General features: G+C 35.3%; 1 protein-coding gene across 5 annotated transcripts in view; it reads left to right on the top strand.

Moving 5' to 3' along the window:
• The first annotated feature begins 3,521 nt into the window (after positions 1–3,521).
• Positions 3,522–16,482, top strand: part of LOC147400297 (uncharacterized) — a 44,179-nt gene continuing 31,218 nt past the window's right edge. For 4 of the 5 annotated variants that reach the window (XR_015179296.1, XR_015179295.1, XM_086445940.1 and 1 more), the window contains exon 1: positions 3,523–3,772. Coding sequence is in view for 3 of the 5 variants with exons in the window: in XM_086445940.1 (XP_086302066.1) it covers positions 3,611–3,772 (162 nt within the window). In the remaining 2 variants the exon portion in view is untranslated. Of the gene's footprint in view, positions 3,773–16,482 lie in introns of all 5 variants that reach the window. The other variant, XM_086445941.1, reaches the window with a different exon arrangement.

Raw genomic sequence — 16,482 nt, forward strand, 5'->3', positions numbered from 1 at the left:
AGATGATCCAAAATTGTCATTCTTTTGTGTGGCGCCCCGCCGAACGCTAACACAAATCCCCATGTCAGATTTCAAGGTACGAGGTGGCACCTCGAAATTTCGGCATGGTCTCCTCTGTTTATGTTAGCATTCTAAGACGATTCAACCTGCACCTGATAAACGACATACAATCCTGCATATAACAAACAAAATATAAATACTAGCGGAAGCCTATATACGTCTAATAATGTTCGATAGATCAGAGTGCGGAAGAAGAAAAATTATATACAGGATTATACAAAATTCCTCACTCTAACAGAATTCCTAACACTCAAGACAAATCCATAAAACTACTTGGAGAAACTGACACCACTAGGGGGTATAGTCCTAGTACTTACCAGGTGACGGACTCTAGTTGTCTATCTGACCAACCAGATGATCCTCATTCGTTTTCTACACTTGTTTCGCCAAGCTTCAGATCTGAAACTAAAAAAAATGGAGAAGGAAAGGGTGAGTAACAATGGTTACCCAGTAAGGAAGCAACAATTTCTGCCAATAACCTCTCATAACATGAACGAATAAACATACTGAACATTTTAAAATAAACAATGTTTTACAGAAGAAAACTACGATTAACTGGTACATATAACCAGGGATGAGCAACTAAACATTTTAAAACTCACATTACATCGATCAACAGTACTCACAATAACATTCTCTTTTTATACAAATCTAATTGATCAAATTGAAACAATAAACATGCATTTCATCTTATATATCAAAATAAGCAACAGATACATAATACACAATGGTGGAGTATTGGAATTAGAGAGTTGGGATTCACGACTGGATCGCTCCCAGTCGGGACATGATTTCAATTATTCTTCTCGGCTTTTAGTTCCTGATTTTGTGGCTGGTCGCTGTTTAACACGCTTGGTTTTACCATTTATCCGGCTCAGGCTGGCCGTTTGACGTGACCGTAAGCAATGGGTCTCTTTTCGATGTGTCAGACGACGTTCGACTACTATAGATTGTTAGTGATCACTGACTAATCATCTCGTTTATGCCTATCAGGCGTACATGTGATTCCCAAATATGCAAACCATTCGTATACGACCACCTTTACATTACAAGTTCACTGTAAAGATAGAGAGGAATAAACCCGGATTCCAGTTGTGACTCCACTCCTACGCGTCCCATACCACGTATGAGCTTGGTGGTCCCTACCGTACATCCCAGGATAGTACATCACTCCGGATGATATGACGCACTATCCCTTCAGGCATTCACAAACTCTTTAACAGCTCACAAAATAGGTACATATATATATTATTTTCATTTGAAAACAAAAGAGAAATTAACAATACAAAGTTGAGAATAGATATCCAGTTTCCTACCATGCAAGTGTGGCCACTCGGCCTAACATAAATAACATAACGGAGTGCCTCGCGCTAACAGAAATTTAAATAAACATGCAACCAACAATATTATCCCTGGATATCTGTTCACCAACCTACACACAACACGACAACGTAAAATGCAGACACCACCCCTCGGGTGTGACTCTGACATTTTACCGTTTCATACCCTTTTTCCCTTTTTCCGATTTTTACAATTTTCAATATCTTCAATAAACATCCATTTTCTATATTCATCAACTCAACATGAGTTAATTGAATAGTAAATCGTTTTTCTAACTATGAAATTCATTTCTATCAAAAATTTCGAAAAATACAAACTTATATTAAAAACAGGGTCCAAGCGGTGCACAGGACCCAACTGGCAGAAATAACCCCCGATAAAATATCCTACCCACGTATAATTGTGTAAAAATACAATTAAACATATTAAACATGCAATTTCTGGCGTGAATTTTTAAATAACATAAGAATTCTATATTTTGGAAACTCACCACAAATTTTAATAAAATCCTAAATGCAATTTTCACAATCTACGATTACTAATAGAAATTGAGAGTTCCTTACAATCACTAGGCGACGGAATTGAAGCATGTGCACGGAAATCGAGGCGAATGGCACGGAAATCGAGACAGACTAAACTTCGAAGCGGCTGATTTTCGAAACTGGCCCGGTGGTTTTGAAGATCTCGATGTGCTCGTCTCTTCTCCTTTCTACGACGAAAGACGGTTTGACCCTGAAATCGATGAAAATCGAGGTCGAAGTTACGAAAATCTATCTCCTATAAAATACGACTGATTTTTGACTATACGGGATGAAAAAGACGAGAAAACGAAAGGAATTTGATTGGGTTGTGTAGAGAATGAGGGGTGCGGACGTTTCTCCCTTCTACGTCGGAAGACGGTTTGACCCCGAAACGGACGAAATCCGAGGTCAAAGTTTCGAAATTTCCGTATCCAAATATGACTGATTTTTGACGATATCAGGTGAAATAGAAAGTGAAATGAAGAAAGGTTGGGTGGGTTTTGTAGAGAACGCAGCTGCAGATCTTTTTCCCTTCTGCGGCGATCGTCGATGGTGAACCGTTTGCGAAGGATCTGAGGTAGAACATCGATGGAATTTTTTTTTTTTTTCGCACGGCTGTATTGACGAGTTGGGGAAGATGACATATAAAAAAAAGTTTAAATATTATTTTTATATTAAATTTGGGACGAATTCGACATTTTATCAATGTTTTGATCGACGATAACTTGATCATCCGGACTCCAAAAACTGACGAATGAATCTTTATTTCGCCTAATTTTTCGTTCCGGATCTAATGTGTGTAGTCCATTTCTACAAATTTTTATCTCTAACAAAAATTTACATTTTTGGCCTGAGGTGACCCCTAAACTTGATGTCGTTTTCGTTTTTGACGATAATTTGACTTCCTGATCTCTAAAAATGACAAATAAATAGTCCATGTTGAATATTTTTCGTTATGAACCCAATAGTATAATCGAATTTTACAAATTATTTCTCTAATAAAAAGTCACTGTTTTAGCCTAGTCCGACCCGGTAATCGAGGATTTGCCAACTTTTATATTCGGACTCGCATTTGAGCGTGCTTACAGGCTAAACTATGTTTTTCGATCATTTTAAATCTAATGGTGAGGTCAGATTCTATTAAAAATGATCAAAACAAGGTCCCACAGTTTTATCCTAAGTCCCACTTTCAAGATTTTCTTAAAATTTCACTATTTATTTTTCCTCGAGATACGAATTAAAAATTTGGGGTGTTACATTTTGTTTTTGCGAAATGGCGTCAACTTTACTACTCTATTTTTGGAGAGGCGTGTGATTTTACAAAAGTTCGTTGAAGTGTTGGTAATTGAGAGAATAGACAACTAAAAAGAGTTTGTAATGATCCCAAAGACTGAAGTTCCAAAAACGGAATGTGTTCGATATGAATTTAGCCTTCACCCGGCTTTTCCAAACATAATATAGATGGGTCCGGTCCGAACCGCCCGAAAATCTCCACTTCTAGCTGGAAAGCCTTCTAAATGCCACGTGTCATGTAGAGTGATATTTCCGGCGATTCTACTCATTAATGCCACGTGTCATTTAGGTGATTTCTAGTTAATGACGAGAGAGAGAGAGAGAGAGAGAGAGAGAGAGAGAGAGAGACGATGGTCGTTTGAAACAAAAGATCAACTTCTCTCCTCTTCTCTCTAATGGAGACGACCATTAAAATCTCTTCCATACCCTCGCCAATTCCTTCATGCAGATCTTCTCTCGAAAAGCACTCAAACTTTCTGCCCAAAAGAAGAGAATACATCATAAACTTCCATGCTCTCTCCCTCAACAATTCGTTTCCTCTCCATAATTCCAATTGGGTAATTTTTTTTCCTTCTCTTCTTCTTTCTATTGTAAGCCTAATTTTATATTAATTTCTTGAACAATTTATGATTTTTTTCGGAATTTGGTTTAATGGGTTGGTGTCTTTCGTAGATATTATTTGGTTTCTATGAATTTCTCCCTATTTTTTAGTTAAAATTTTGATTGATGGAAATTTGTGTATTGTTTATTGATCGAAAAGGAAATTTGGGTTATTTAAGATTTCTTTCATTTCTTGCTTGTTATGTCAAACATATGTGAATGATTCTTCTGTTGACGGGAGAAATAAATTAAGATGGTGATGAGCTCAAGTTGTTGTGTTTTTTCCCCTTATTTTGATGTAAACATATGTAAATGTGTTGTAGTTATTGAGATTCTTAAATGGTTTTTACCTTTTTTCCCTTACCCATGAGTAACTAATTTGTACATTGTGGTCTTCTTTTTGGATTTTCAACTTATTCAGACAAACATAACAAAAAAAAAAAAAAGGGAGAGAAGAGAAAGATGGGAACTTTAGCTTTATGTGATATCATTGATGTTCTAAAACCACGAACAGTGGATCTTGGAATCATACGATTATCGTCTACATAGGGAAAAAAAATAACAAAAATTGTGTACCTTTTGCCAAATTCTTAATCCTTGCACTTCATTGATTAATGACAAACAATGTACATCAATCCATGATAGATCGAAGCTTTATCCACTGATCGGATTTCTCTTGACTCATCTACCCCCTCATTTCCTTTGTTTGCTAAAGGGCTTTATTGGGTGGAGAGGGGGCTAAGTGTTTCTATTCCAATTAGGTATCTTAACCCATCAAGGAAACAAATAGAATATGATTCATTTGTGTCCCTCATTAACTTAGACTAGATATATTAAGATTTTAAATTTGAGAATTCAAGTAATTTAGAAATACTAAACATGTAGGCCACATAATATAAATAATTCCAAACAAAAGAAACCATGTTATGAAGACTGGGTGAACATGAAGCAATCCCACACTAGCCAACAATAGTTTCATTCGAATGCCATATGCATGACCGCTTATTAAGGCAGGAAAAACTTTAATACAAGGAAAAGTCCTTGAAACCTTCTGAAATTTGTAGTTTGATTTTTTTTCCTTTATATTGGTGATCAATCAAGACATGAATGAGATCATGCCACATCCTGCACATACACTTGATCATGTTGTATGTAGAATGAATTAATGTGGGGTCTATGAATGAGTAGAAACCACTTCCCTCGTTAGAATGTGGAAAGCATGTTTTTCTTTTATGTCTAGAGATTCTCTTCCCTTTTCTTGGTGCCCTGTTTTGCCTTGGGTGAGGGTTACCAAATGAGTACTCACTTTCGTTTCTTGCTTTATTCTTTCCTCTCACCACATACTAAGCAAGGAGCTTATTAGGACTCCATTTCTTTTTTTGAGTGTTATAATTTATCTTGAAAGGAGTGATTGTAGAGTGACAACAAGATATAAGGTGTGCACAAGAAATTCATGAGAGAATTCTACTTTCGAAAACCTCATTCTACTAATTAGATTAAACATTTTTATTGAGTATTGTCTTATATTTTCATGATTGTTATACGTCATGGTGACAACCTATTTTCATGATTGTTATACCTCATGGTGACTACGTACTTGACTCCACCTTATCTGATCCAACAAAACGTTTTTGGATTTTGATTAGGAATGTATTTGCATTATCTTCCTTAGTAATTTCACCTTGAATATATCTCATTAAGATTCCTTTGGTTTGAATGGTCCTACTTTTTCATATAATGTTCTTTCTTTGGCGTACTAGATTCAGTGGACAACATAAGTTCATCGACTTGCAACACATAATTGGGGTCCAGACCAAACATTCTTTTTTTCCATTTCAATTAATTTGATCCATTTAACATTGGAATACTCTTAAAATTGGTAGATGTAAAAGATGCATCCATTATTTTCATAGTAAAAATAAAAAATGTTCACAATCAACAAATTTTTTTCATCATTTTTATGCATTAATTACTAAATTAGTTACGATGTTTTGTCATAATGCAACTTTGATCTGATCGATGGGGCAATCAATTGGATACTCTAGGTGCTTCCAAACAATTTTGCCTTGTTGGGAGTCCTAGTTTACAATTGCAATTAACCTTTAGGCAAAGATTACAACATGCAAGCAATTCTCTTAAACATAATGCTAGTTAACATAAATACTATCAATTTTGATGATCCTACACTTTTGGGAAAGTAGGCTAATTTTTAATTTATATTATCCACATCAACGACCATGCATCGTCTAAAGCCTACTAAAGAAACAATTTTCCTCTGGGCTGACTGTTAACCAGATTAGTGAAACGCAAACTTACGCAATGCCATGTAATGTAAAGAGTATAATTCAATAACCTTGATTCTAAACTGGACAAAAACTTTCACGATTAAGACCACTTCGGCGACATACCAATTAGAATTATTTTTTATTTCCAGTCTTGATTGCTATAATGTTTATGTCCCAATCGAACAATGTATACAAAAACTTATTGTCTAAGCAAGTACGAATTTTCATTAATTAAAATATATCATTAAAAGAACTAAAATAATGTAATTATTAAATGAAGGAAATATGCAAGTATGCATAAATGCAGAAGCGCCAATTTCTTGACGGGGCCAAATATATATTCTTAAGCCTTAAATTCCGTAGTGGAAAATCTTTTGGAGTTCTAAAAATATCCTATAATATTTTCACTTGAGTCCAACAGACAACTATTAAAAAGGACTTTAAAATTACTAATTATGGGCAAAAATTAGGCTTTAATAGGGGTCCAAAGGTTGTTTGGGTAGATTCTATGATTTGAGGTAGATTGGGTGTATTTATGGATTATAGTACTTTTGCTTTAAGTAGTGCATGAATTGGTTTGAGCTATAGATCCCAAGTTATTTAAAATAAATAAGAGTAGAGGAATTGTATAAATTAAAATAAATAAGAAATAATAAATGAAAGATTTAATTTCAAGAAATAAACTAGTATTACCCATAACATAAACCTATCAATGCTTTCAACTCCATAATAAAATAATTTATGATGATCAATCTGTCGAGATGGGTGCCCACCTTGCTACAATGTTACAGACAATGCTATTGAATCCGACACCATGATTGAGACACCATATCCAATTGATCATCTATTTATGGAATCCAAATCATAAGGTTTTCATATCTTTAAAAATAATCCAAAATAAATATTAAACAATACTGCTGCATTGTTTAGGTAAAACTTGATGGATTATAAAGTCCATTTTTTAAAATCTCTACCTCTACAATTGATAAATGATTCCTCTAATACCACTTGTTGGATTTTCATCTTGTAACCGTTTAGGAATTTTTTTATGCGATAGATAGAGTGAATATAATTTATTTTGACCTGTTTCTACGATCTGACTTTACATGGTATTAATTGCTAATTCAACAACTATGCTCTTCCGTTCTAGCCTCTTTCTTACACAAAACTTTGATGGGAATTTGCTTGTAGTCATTTTATGTTGAGGTATGTGGAAACTATGACCTTATTGACAGGTCCTCCCATGTATCATCTTTAACTTGTCATAAAGGATGTTGAGCCATGAAGAAACATAGTTTCTACGTGTCAAAGAAAAATACTTTTTTCATGGTCTAAGGGGGTAGTGGTTTTTACGTACATTAACTTAAGCACTAATATTGAATCATAACAGTCGTTATCCCATTTATTGTGGTCGGACTAATTCATGGTTCCACGTATTAGTACCCTCAGCGACAGATCAAATGTGGTATGTGTAGAATGGAAATTACATGTAAAAACTAAACAGTGATCAATCATGCTATTTTAAACTGATCCAACTTTATGCCTCACAATATGAGGATGTTTGGTTCTTACCATGTTAGTTGGAGACAATTCAAGAATCTTTTGGTGCTTTGCAATTGCATCCGGTTCAACTACAGGTGTGGTCACCACATCGTCTTGAATTGTTAACATGGTAATGATTGTTTTTCGTCAAGCACAAAATTTTGGGTGGCATATTCTCATTATTTTTTTAATCTTTGAAAATTTTGGCATTATCCATCTCAATTATGTTTTTTGTAGAAGGGTAATAGAATTAAAATCCCTTCGACCTTTTTAGGTATCCTATAAAATGGAAACTTACAATTTTGGAGTCTAATTTTTTTTCATGTTTGTAAAAGCTGAACTTTGCTGGATAACCCCAACACAGATATACCTATTACTAGTTTTTCTTTTGGTCCATGACTCGAATGGGGTTTTAGAGACAGCCTTACTAAGTACTCGATTAAAGATATAGACTCCACTTTTTTAAGGATTCACTCCAGGTTGAAGTCCTTACAATGTTCTTTAAGGATTGGTTTCATCTCCTAGCTACACCATTCTCATGAGTTGTCCCAGGCATGGTCTCTTGAGGAACAATACCACATCCTTGTAACTGACTAGATCCATCAGATCTTCCATAGCATTCAGTATCATGATCAAATCTGATGGCTTTGATTTTCTTATCACGTTGATTTTGACCTTGCTTAAATACGTCAAGAACTAGTGACTTTTCGTGAATCAAGTATAAATACCCATATCGAGAATAATCATCTATAAAATGATAAAATATCTTTAACCATTCCAAGCAATCTTAGGAAATGGACCACACCACATGTATTTGTATGTAGTCACTCTTAAGACGCTTGAACTTCATAATGACACCAATTTTTTTTATTTGTTTGTTTGCCATTATAATTGCTACAAACTTTGAAATCTGTAAAATAGAGGTAAGGGCTTTGTCTTTCACAATCTTTTGATTCTCTCTTTAGAAATTTTTCCTAGATGCCTGTGCCACAACATAAAAGGATTTTCATTTAGAAATCATCGTTTCATACCACTCTTATACACATTAGAAGCATATTAAACTTCAAGCATGGTGTTTCTAATTCTAGTTATCCAGTTTATCAATGAAAGAGCCAGTACAAATGATATTTGAGCCATTAAAGCTATTGAATTATCCATTCCTAAATAAAATAATGTATCCATATTTATCCAAACATAAATAAAAAAGGCCCATATTTATCCATGTTAGAATATATAGTCACAAAATTAGGCTTGCATAGATCACACCGTATCTACATGTCGACCGTTAGGTAAAGGAATGGGTAATGCTAGTGGGACCATTTTATTAGTTACCAATCAAGGCATGATCAGGGTCCATGACACATCTTGCATATACATTTAATTATGTTATATGAGGAATTAGTTAACATGGGGTAGGGATGGAGCCAGGATTTTGTTAACGTGGGGGCAATTAAAATTTCTTGTGGGGGCAGTAGCGGTGGATCTTTCTTTCCGTCCGTTGTTATTAGTCCGAGTAACAAAAAATCCTCATATTTTTTAAAATTTCTTGTGGGGCCAAGTGCTTCTATTGCCTCCACTGTAAATGTGCCTCTGATATAGGGTTTATCAAAGTGTAAAAGCTACATTCCCTCTTAAACTGGGGAAATATGTTTTTCTTTAACATATAGAAACCGTGTTACTTTATGATTCATCATCCTTTATGAAAAATTAAAAATGGTGGATGGGAGAACCTATAAATGGGGTTATGATCCCCATCTTACTTTAACACAAAATAATTGTAGTTACATTTTTATCAAAATATTGCACAAGAAAGAAGTAGGATGGAAGACCATAGCCATCGAGGTAATCATGAAGATTATTCAAAGCCAGGATCATAAAAACATGTACACACAAATTATATTATATTTTATCCATCATGTATTAGAATCATGGATGGTCGTATGATTAAACTCTAGCAAGTGAAATTAGAGCAATCATGTATCGATGGTTAGAGAATAGATTACAGAAATAAATTTTTCTACAAGATTTACCTAAGCAATGCATCTTGTTTAATACATATTTTGGATTACGTTTTTAAGAAAAAAGAATTATGATTTGAATTTGGCGATTGAATTATGGTTCCAAATTCAATGGCGTTGCCTAGTTGCAATATAAAACGACGGTTTTCTATCTCAAGTGATCGATTATCATAAATTCCCCCTCTTATGAAATTGAAGGCTTTTTTAAGTTTTGTTTATATTTATTGGTTTTTTTTAGAAGTTAAATCAATCTTATTTATTATTTATTCTTTGCTCAAATTAACTTGGGACCTATTGCCTAAACTAAAATGATCATAATCCATAAATGTACTCATCCCACCACAAATAGTAGACTTTGCCCTGCGGCCCTTGCCCATTTCAAGGCCTAACCCAAATATCTTTTGGCCCTTTTATTAAAGCTTGATTTTAGCATGTAAAAAAGTCATTTTCAAGTGTCGTCTTTTGTCTTAAAGTGAATATAAAGTCAGCATATTTTTTAGCACAAAAAGATTACCCACTAAGAAATTAAAAAAATATTAGTTTATAACCAGTCTATCAAGATATTGATGATGTTGTTTTTATGCATATTACCCTGATTTACCACTTTGCATCATTTTAGGAGTTTTAATGACATTTACAATCCATCATTTATATATAATATATAGATTGATTTATTAGGGAATAAATCTTTTAACAATGTAGACCTCAAATTTAGATGAATTGTTATTGGTAGGTCACCAAATTGTGCTCTATCATTATTTTTTTCTTTTAAGGATTAAGTTCAAGATTATTGAGTTATATTCTTGTACTAGAGTTCACCCGTGCCTACAACACGAGCATCCTCTTTAGGATTAAGGGGGTAAAAGTGAAAAAAAAATAAAGATAGGGGTATTAATTAAAAAAATTTGCGGTTAAGGGATAAAAGATGAAAAACAATAAAGTAGGTTAAGGAAGTAAAAGAGGAAATATAGTAAAGTTCGAGGGGATGAAGAGGAAATGCAATAAGGTGGCCCCACAAAAATTGTAGTTGGATGGAAGTTTGTCCCCTACAAAAGTGGGTCTTACAATTGTGTTTTATTATATAAATTGGATTGTATTAGTTTATGTTTAGACTCGTCGTTGGTAGTGGGTGCAAACGAAGACTAAAGGTGTGTTTGATAAACGAGAGTTGCGTGTGATAATCACCTAGTTGCGCATGTTGGAGAATTTTGTGCATTTGGAAGACAACTTGCACGACTCGCCAACTTTCCAAATCGGTTGTCTTTTGCGAAGTTCAACATTCACCCTGAAGGGTGAATGTCGAAAATATTCATCACGAAATCGCAGCAGGTACTCTTACCTTTCTAACCAGGTACTTTCTCCAACTCTCTCTCTCTCTTGTGCATATTAAGAACATAAATGGCTTCTATTTCTCTTGAAATGGGAAATGGTAAACCCTAAATACATAAGGTATTCTTGTAGGGCTTGTTTTGAGTTTGAAGCTCCATTTTTGCAGAAAACAAAAAGTTTCTAGGATTTTTATTGAGTAAACATATAGATATTTTGGGGGGATTTTTTTTCTTGAAAAATTATTTAGGGTTTCATTGTAGTTTATGGAAGAAGTAGGGACTCGGTGAACACTCATAGTATCCAAACACATAGGTCATAATTAACCCTTACTCTTAACTTCCAAAAGTTGAACTTTTGAATTCCAACGCTCACAATGAACTTATACTTTTCAAACACACCATAATGCTTAGGATTTTAAATAATGTAGGTTGTTGTTGTAGATAATACAAATTTAGGAATTGACTGACTTCTCCAAAGTTGTAGGCTTATCAAGATTTGTATTATTTGTAGAAACTGATCTAGGGTTTTAGAGAAGATAGAGAGAAAGAGAAGAAAAGAAATTCTATAAAAAATCAGATTAATTATTTATCTTTGTGCATTGTTTATACATTTACCTAAATAAATAGGAAAAGACAGAAAATGATATAAACATGAAAAGACTAAAATAGACATAGATAGACATGAAAAGATTAAATAGACATAGACTAAAATAAACTAAACTAACTACTGTTAACACTACCCCTCAAGGTGGGGCAAAGATATCACATATGCCCAGCTTGCCCATAGGACTATTTAAATTTTCATGATCCAAGGCTTTAGTGAGGATGTTGGCTAACTGTTGTGTGGTAGGAAGGAAGATGGTGCAGATGTCACTGGAAGTGACTTTCTCCCAGATGAAATGACAGTTGACCTCAATGTGCTTGGTGTGATCATGTTGAACTAGATTATGAGCGATGCTAATGGCCGCCTTGTTATCACAGTACAACTGAAAGGGCATAGGAAGTAAACAACCCAATTCACACAGTAATAGTCGCAACCAAAGTAACTCACATATGCCAAGAACCATGGCTTTGGACTCAACTTCAGCACTAGAGTGGGTAACTATCGATTGTTTCTTACTGTGCCAAGTTATCAAATTTCCACCTACGTTAGTACAATACCCAGAAGTTGAATGACGATCAGTAATAAAGTTTACCCAATCAACATTGGTCCATGTTTCAACACGCATGTGACCATGGGAACGAAATAGTAAACCTTTCCCCGGACACCCTTTCAGGTATCGAAGGATGCGGAAGGCAGTATCAAGATTTGTCGTGCGAGGGGCATGCATGAATTGCCTAAAACTACTGATGGCATAGGCAATGTAGGGTTGCATAAGAGATAGGTAGATGAGTTTACCCACCAACCGTTGATAACGACTGATATCTTCAAGGGCTTCACTATTACTATCACTCAATCGATGATTAGGCTCGATTGGAGTATCTATTGGTTTAGCCCCAATTTTACCTGCTTCTTGGAGCAGATCTAGCACATACTTCCACTGTGAGATAAAAATGCCTATCTTGGACCGAGTCACCTTAATACCTAAAAAATATCTTAAAAGTCCAAGGTCTTTTACTTCAAAGCGATTTCCAAGAAGATGCTTCAAAGTTTGGATCTCAATATAACAGTTGCCTATAATGACAATGTCATCAACATATACAATAAGAACTGTAGTCTACGTTCTACTGTGCTTGACAAAGTGTGATCAGCTTGACATTGCTTGTAACCCACATCGTGCATAACAGAGCGGAACCGTTCGAACCATGCACGCGGGGATTGTTTGAGACCATATAATGACTTCTTGAGACGACAAACTTTCCCATCAGCACTAGGAAAAAGAACTCTTGGAGGAGTATTCATGTATACTTCTTGCAAATCACCATGCAAGAAGGCCTTTTTCACATTTAGTTGGTGAATCTCCCACGAGAAATTGGTTGCCATGAATAGAATTCATTTTTGCTATTGGAGCAAAAGTTTCTTGAGTTAATGTTGTAAGTTTGAGCATAGCATTTGGCAACCAACTTAGCCTTGTACCTGTCAATCGATCCATCAGACTTGTACTTAACTGTAAACACCTACTTGAACCCAATTGACTTCTTCCCTTGTGGTAAGGACACTAACTCCCAGATATCATTCTTTTCTAAAGCTCGCATTTCCTCATCTATACCTATTTCCACTTGGGATTAGAGAGAGCTTCTTTCACATTGGATGGGATGGAAATAGAAGACATAGTAGCAACAAAGGAATGATAGGATGGAGACGCATCATGATAAGAAACAAATTAAGAAATAGGGTGCGAAGTACGAGTACGTTTATTTTTCCAAGGAGCAATGGGAACTATGGAATCTGAAGAAATTGGATTTAGCTCATTAGTGATGTGGCATGGTGGATCCGCAATGACTTGTTTTCCCTTTATAGTGTAAATACGCCTAAACAGATTAGGGTTAGGCATTGACATCGGTGGTTCAACTTTTCTAGTATAGTCGGGAATAATTTCCAAAGGCAGTGAAACTGGAAAAGAAGACTCTAGAAGTGACTCATCATTAGTGGATTGAAGAAACCACTCCTTCTGAAGGCATTGTCGATCAGGACGAGGAAAGTAACATTGATCTTCAAAGAATGTGATGTTCATTGTAATAAAACGACAATGAGTAGGTGGATGATAGCATTTATAATCCTTTTGAGAATTAGAGTAACTAAGAAACACACTTCAATGCCTTAGGGTCAAGTTTAGTGCGAGTATGACTAAAAACATGAGCAAAACATACGCACCCAAAGACTGGTGAAACCACAGGGAACAATGGACGATCAGAATAAAGAGTTAACAGAGGAAGTTGGAAGTTCAAGATGTTGGAGGGAGTACGATTGATAATATAACATGCAGTAAGAACTGCTATTGACCAGAAATGCTTAGCAACATTCATCCCAATCAACAAAGCTATTCCTAACTCCAACAAATAACGATTTTTCCTTTCGATAGTGCCATTTTGTTGGGGTGTAGAAGCACAAGAAGTTTGTTGTTCTATACCGTGAGTAGCACATAATTTTTTTAACCCCCTACTCTCCTCCTTTATCTGAATGAAGGATTTTGATATTTACTCCAAATTGCGTTAGAACCATCGCATGAAACTCTTGGAATATAGAATAGACATCATCTTTTGTTTTCATTAAGTACACCAACGTACATCTACTATAGTCATCGACAAATGTAACAAAATAGTGGAAACCCAACAAAGAAGTAATGGAGGATGGACCCCAAACATCAGAATACAAGAGAAAATAAAGAACTATTTTTATTTAAACTGGTTAGATAAGACGAACGATAATGTTTTGACAATTGACAAACTTCACACTGTAATTCTAACAATGACATAGAAAAAAACAAAGAAGGAAATAAACGTTGTAAATACTAAAAAGAAATATGACCTAAACGAATATACCACCGCATTATTCGAGTTTTATTGACTACTCTATTACTATCACTCCGAGAAGCATGAGCATGTGGAATGTACTGAGATATTCGAACGTTGAGAAGGTACAAGCCATCTGCTTTACGACCACTGCCAATCACCCTCTTCGTTGCCAAAGAGTCTTATCTAAATACGAAGGTCGGTCAAGGTGACCAACGAAGATAGAGAAAAACTTAACTACCACAAAAAAACAAAATTACAAAAAAAAAAAAAACAGCAATCCTAGGATATTTAGTACCATTTTCTCAAAAGACGCTTCATTTCCTTTGAAAACTCTCTTATTCCTCTCTAACCAAATCCCCCAAGCAGTGGCTAAAGGTAAAAATGTCCACAAGGTTTTCTTTTCCCAGAAAACAAAGTAGTATCCCAGCTTTGAATAAGTGATTAAATCAAATTTGGGACTACCCAAGATACCTTAAAAAGACCAAAGAAATGAGATCAAATGGAGAAGGAAAACTTACAATGGATTAAAATGTGATTCATTGATTCACCAGCCAAATTACAAATGAAACAAAAATTAGGAGACACAAATCCCCTATGAATCAAAAGATCAAGAGTTGGAAGCTTGTTCAACATAGCTACCCAAATGACGAAACGTACCTTGAATGGAGCCTTCGAACCCCAAATGAAGTCAGCATGGAACCGACTAATATAACTAGCTTTGGTTGCCAACCATGAGGTGAAGGAGTTAACAGAGAAGACTTTTCCTTTGGTGAGAGTTTACTCCCTTTTGTCGTCTTTCGTGGTATCTCAACGGGCTTGATCAAGCTGAATTGTTAGGTCTATTAGATTTTGAAATTCCCAATCATTGAAATCCCTCTTGAAATCCAAGTCCCAAACCGGCTCGTTTCCCTCAAGTTTCAAGAAAGAACAAGACAATCTTTTTTTTAAGGAAAGGTTGTTAAGACGAGGAAACTGAAGGCAGAGAACTGAATCTCCACACCACCAATCCTCACAAAATATGATCTTATCTCCCTTCCTCACCTTATACCTTACCAACTTCCTAAAATCCGAGCCAATCTTCATAATCTCTCTCCAAAAGCTACACCCAAATGAAAACCTGACTTCCTTGGACTCCCATCCATTGCATTTTTGTTTGTACTTTGTTTTGATGACTCTTTTCCACAAACTAGAATTTTCAGCACTATACCTCCACAACCACTTTCCCAACATAGTCTTATTTACGGCCCTGAAGCCCCTGATCCTAAGACCCCCATTCTTCTTTAAATGTATCATTTTTGGCCCGTCTTTATCGTTCCACTAGAAGTCCCTAACAAGTTTGTTCAGTTTTTCCTCTACGTTCCTAGAGATTGAAAACGAAGAAAGGTGGTAGACTGGGATGCTAGCTAAAATACTTTTACTCAAGGTAAGTTTGCCTCCCTTAGATAAGTACCTAGTTTTCCAGGAGCTCAGTCGTTTCTCTATACGTTTGATCACTGAATCCCAAATCGACTTGCTCTTGTACTCCTCACCTAGAGGCAAACCCAAAAACGAAGAAGGGGAACACTCATTTTGGCAACCAAAGAGGGTTGTCAGTCTAGACACCCGATGTCGTTCCCTTCCTTGAATATCCTACTTTTCTTGAAATTGATCCTCATCCCCGACACCGCCTCGAAACAACATAATACCCCTTTCAGATATTTTACTTGAGAATCCATCACGTCCAAGAAGCCTAGAGTATCATCTGCGAAGTAAAGGAACGACACCCTTGAATCCTCATCACCTGGGAACAGTAATCCTTGAGATTTACTTTGTTAGTGCAAGTATGTGTAATTATCTCCGTGAAGTATAGACATTTATAGTGATCACATAGAGTTATTGATAACTCTATATAAAGTTTATTTATTTATTTATTTTTGCTTTCCAGTTCTTGTTTGTGCATTTAAGTTTTGGTTAAGTAGGGTATAGGGCCTAAGTTTTTGAAAGTTAGACAAATTAGAAATAGACATGACTGGTCTCTTTGTTACATGTAATTTTCATG

This window comes from Akebia trifoliata, chromosome 6, assembly GCF_017979445.1.
Source record: "Akebia trifoliata isolate Shusen 1 chromosome 6, ASM1797944v1, whole genome shotgun sequence".
Lineage (NCBI taxonomy): Eukaryota > Viridiplantae > Streptophyta > Magnoliopsida > Ranunculales > Lardizabalaceae > Akebia > Akebia trifoliata.